The 4,613-nt window shown below is 56.5% G+C and overlaps 2 protein-coding genes across 2 annotated transcripts; both read right to left on the bottom strand.

Annotated features, from left to right (window-relative positions):
• Tco025E_05614 (retrotransposon hot spot (RHS) protein) lies at nt 1-334 on the bottom strand (the record flags this gene model as incomplete). Its single annotated transcript, XM_029372507.1, has 1 exon — nt 1-334. A coding segment is annotated over one exon (334 nt), but the record flags the coding sequence as incomplete, so codon positions are not given.
• Nucleotides 335-1,748: 1,414 nt separating this feature from the next.
• Nucleotides 1,749-4,532, bottom strand: Tco025E_05613 (trans-sialidase; the record flags this gene model as incomplete). The annotated part of the gene is made up of 1 exon (XM_029372506.1): nt 1,749-4,532. One exon carries the CDS (start codon nt 4,530-4,532, stop codon nt 1,749-1,751), a length of 2,784 nt encoding a protein of 927 aa, XP_029227376.1.
• Nucleotides 4,533-4,613: the final 81 nt, after the last annotated feature.

The following is a 4,613-nucleotide window of genomic DNA, read 5'->3' as shown; positions in this document are numbered from 1 at the left end:
TCTCAATGCTGGGCTCGCTCCCCAACAGTACATCTTCGACGCTGGTGGTAAGTGTCCACGGTTGTTTATTTCCCTGCTCCCTCCCTTGGCCCTGTGCGACCTGCGCGCCACCGCCGGACACGCGGCGCGGCGCCATCAGAAGAAACGATGGGTGGAGGGCCCCACGCACACCTCCGGCGGGCGGCCAACGGGCACACGCGTCGCCGACGCACAGTTGCGGCTGCGGAGTGCTGCGCACCCCACGCGGTCGCACCGCAGCAGCTCTCGCCGCGACAATTGAGACGCACAGCTTTCGCTGCATTGCAACGTGAAATCGCACGAAACTCCGCCACATTATCGATATCTCCTTCGCTCAGCTGGTGTGTGTCTCTGTGTGTGTTCGCCGTATCACTAGCACTGCAAAAACGAATTCTTCACAGCCACAAAAGAGAGATAAAAAAAAGAGAGATGCACACACGAGACGCACCTCCCCAACGCCTCCGCAGCCACACAGCGGGAGGACGGGCGGCTGGCGGGGCGCAACAGGCCCGGGCAGCAACAACTCACTGCGGCCAGCTGCGCCGGAGGGACGCACACCCGCAGTGGCGGCTCAAACGCGTCGCGTGGGCCGCACGAAGGCATAACTCCACGGCAGTGACATCCACCCCCCGCCTCTGCGCCTCCGCCACGACGGCAACGGACGAACCACTCGCGGCCGCACTCCCCTACACACGCACGTGCGGGGGCGAAGAACAAAAGAGCCTCGCACCCACGCAGCCGCAGCGAGAGGGACGGGCGGGCTCAAAGACTGCCGCACATTCTGCGGCTACTCTGCCCTCACCGACTGCCATCGTACCGCACGACGCCGCAGGCCGCGATGAAACGGCGCCTCCACGCACACTCGCAGTGAGACACACGTCGCACACGCACCCACCCCGTCTACTCTCTCCCGCCGCAGCGTGCGAGGAAAGCGGCAGCCGCATGCCCCGTCTCTCCCGCGCCACCGCAGCGGAGTACAAAAAAAGAGCCGTCGTCGTGGACTGCCAGAGCCTCTAGCGGAAAAGAAGAGAGAGAGAAGGAGGAAATGAAGGCATGTCGGCGGCATTGCCAGCAGCGGTGGGAGCAAACAGGAAGCAGAGACACGCAGCGACAGTAGCGGGCACAGCGTGAAAACAAAACTTAGGCTGAAGCTATTTACCCAAGACCAAGAAAAAATTACGAGTGGAGGCCTAGTGGGAGGCCCCATGAAACAAAAAAAAAGATATAAAACTTACTTCAGCAGGTGCTTTGTTGTTCTTACTTCACGCGTCCAAAAGCACAAGAGGACTGTGTGTATATAAAACTTGAAAAGAAAAAGAGAGACGTCGCCCTGTTTCATAAGTCCACGCACACCCGTGCATTACATTTCATGCGGTATTTGGGCCTGTTCTTCGGCACGGCGGTTGTGGCAGGCATATGACGCACAGCTGTGCCACCCTGGTCGTGTGCGAGGGACAGAAAAAGACAAGAAAACGGGAAAACTGGACACCTGTGGTGGCGTGTACAGCAAGCAACCACTAGAGCAAGAAAGGAAAAAAAAAAAACAGGACCGCTCTGGTTATTCCCGCAGAGCACCTACAGCACGAGAAAGAAAGGGAGGGGAATAGCCCAAGTAGAAGAGAAACAAGGTAAAGGTGATGCGGGTAAAATAAAACGAAAATAAAAAAAAAAGAGGAAGACCCGCTGGGGCCATATCGTACATATTTTCCCTCAGTTGTCACTGCCTCGCATTAGCCGGCTGAGAAGAGAAACACAATTCCACACATCGCGAAAACAAGCATCCATGCCCGAGACGCACTCTCACGCACGGTGCTGTCACCATGCGGTACTTCCTCCCCCGCCTCTTCGACCAGATGAACTTCTTCTTCCGGGCCCGGCTCTGCCCCCGCTTCTTGGTTTGGCTGCGGTACTTCCTCCCCCGCCTCTTCGACCAGACGCTCTTCTTCTTCCGGGCCCGGCTCTGCCCCCGCTTCTTCGACTGGCCCTTCCTCCTCTTCTTGGAGAGGCCGCTCTTCTGGCCCTTGGATCCGGTCGCCTTCCGGGAGTGGCGGTTCATCAGCATCGCCATCAACGGCGGCGTCGGGTTGAAAAGCGCCGGCACCGTCACCAACTTGAGCCCCATTCTGCCGTTCCACGGGTGGTGGTGCGTTCATTGCGTTGCCTCTGGCGCCGTCTCCAAGACCACCCGCAGCAACACCGCCGGGCCGCAGCATGGGATCCTCCGGCTCCTCCACACCCGACACCGGAATAGTGACTTTGGTCTTCGTCAGCTCATCAACCTCAGCGTAAAACAACTTGCGGCTGTAGAAAAAAATGTTGGTCACAGTCACGTTTGTGCCATTTGCCTGTTTATCCTTGTCCCCGCCGATGTAGAGGTGAGAAAACTTGTGTTCGTCAAGCAGCGTGCAACGGCTCACATCCCTTTGGTAAATCTCATACCCATCAACCTGCACATCCCACTCAATCCCTGCCTTTCGCACCACAATCTGGTATGTTCGGTTTGTTTTCCAAGTCTGATGGTGCTCCTTAGGCCGCGAACGGCAAGCACGGGTTTTCCACTTCCTGTCGCTCGTGTAAGAGAGGTCAAAGAAGACAGTGTTGGCTGCGTCATTCAACCTCAACCCCAGCAGAGGAGTGTCTTCCTTCGGCACCGCGTGGATGGTCACCGTGGCCACAAGAGTGAACTCGATGTTTAAAAAGTAGTACGGCTGATTGGCCCCTGCTTTCCCCACAGGCCACTCTGCTCCTGCACCAGCTCCCTGAAACGTCAAGCCATTGGAAACATTCTCCGTCTTCTGGCCCTTCGCCACTGTGGCATTAATGCAGAGGTATTCGTCCATCCACACGCTGTCAGTTGATTTTCCAGAGAAAACGCCGACCAGCCCGTCGGTGATAACAGGACCCCTACACATCGCATTACTCGGCAACTCGTCTTGGTCAGTAAAAGCACATTCCCCCAAGGCGTTGTCCAATGCATTCCACTTCCTCACCACATCACTTACCTGCTGCAGTTTATCCGTCAGGCGCACATAAGCAAGGCTGTTTGAACCTTCAGTCTTCTTTTCGTATAGTAAAATCAGCTCCTCCCCCCCCTGCTTGTCGTTCTTGTACAGCAGGGAGCTGGCGGCAGCGTCATCCTCGGCATCGGAGACCGGACCGACATCGTACACGCGGAGATTGTCGGTCAGCCAAAGATGCAGCGGACCGTTTCCTGACCCTCCCTCTTTAGGATACACCGGCATCGCCAGGAGCATCACCTTCCTGCCTTCGACGGTTGCAGAGGCGAGGCCCCGGCGAACGCCGCCTCCCCCCTGTCGATCCCGCGAGGTGCCCCACACGTGGGTAATCGGCTCACCCCATTCAAACCAAGCCACTCCATTAAAAGTGGAGAGTTCCACCAAGTAGTGGCCAGCCGCGCAAGGAGCGAGCATGATGAGCCTATCGTCGTTCCACTCCACAATGGATGGGTCTTTGCAGCCTTCACCAGTCGCTTGCTGTGAGAATACCCACTTACCCTTTGACTCGACAAGGCGCATGGAAAGCAAGACACTCACTCCGTTTTCTTGGACGGCCTGCAAGGGAAACACGAGCACACCTTTCCGCATCACAACACCCGATCCTCCGGCCACAGTCACGTTCGTGAAGGGGCCAGGAAGTACCATCGATGACGTATTCACTGCATGGGTCTCAACCCACGTGATTTTCTTCTCATCAGCATCCTCAGTGACAGTTCCCTTCACCAGTACAAGATCCCAGTGTTGTGCATCGGCGCGTTGATCCTCAGACGGTGCAAAGCTGCATTTTCCCAGTAGCATGTAGATATCGCCGCCAACTGAAAGTACCGCTGGCTGTGGGGTGTCAATTGCCCTGAAAGCAGCCTTGTCATTTTCATGTACAAGTTGTGCGTAGGTGACAGTTGCAGCTTCCAGAGAGATCTCCGTTGCGTCATCACCGCCTTTCTCCAGATGTTTGGACGCAACTACAATGCGGCTGCCAGCTCCATCACTCTTCAGCCGCGCCCCAGCCACGACAAATACATCACCACGGACGCTTACAAGAGCGGGAGAATGCAATGACTCGACTTCTTCACGGTTCTTGTCTGCCATTTCTTCCCAAACGGCGGAGGAAATCTTTTCCGTTCCCTTAAATAGATTAATTTCCTTCGGTGGCGTACTTGTCTCATCGGCGCGTACAGATTGAGGGCTGCAGCACATAAAGGCGCACAGGAGGAGCAGCACCGCAGAAATGCACGGCAGACGTCGGAACATATTGGCCCTTTCAAACTTTTCGATGTGCGGAGTGGTGGAATGGCGCTTGTTCTCTCCGTCGCAATGTGTGGGACGCAAAACGCGCGGAACAACCAGGAAGGCAGTGCACACTACCAGGCAATGACAGCGAGGAGCAGAGCTGTTCCCCCATCGAGGGAGAGGGGCACGCCAGAATAAAGCCAGAAGCGACAAGATGGAGGGCCACCACCCACAGACGCACATGCACATCGTCGTGGTACGCGACATCCCCGTCACCGGCCAAGTGCGGATCGGGAAGCAAAAGCCAAACTCCGTCCCCCCCCCCCAAAAAAAAAGGGGGCAAAAAAA

This window comes from Trypanosoma conorhini (assembly GCF_003719485.1).
Source record: "Trypanosoma conorhini strain 025E chromosome Unknown Tco_14.4_contig_00336, whole genome shotgun sequence".
Classification (NCBI taxonomy): domain Eukaryota; phylum Euglenozoa; class Kinetoplastea; order Trypanosomatida; family Trypanosomatidae; genus Trypanosoma; species Trypanosoma conorhini.
This window is presented reverse-complemented; position numbering and strand designations above follow the sequence as displayed.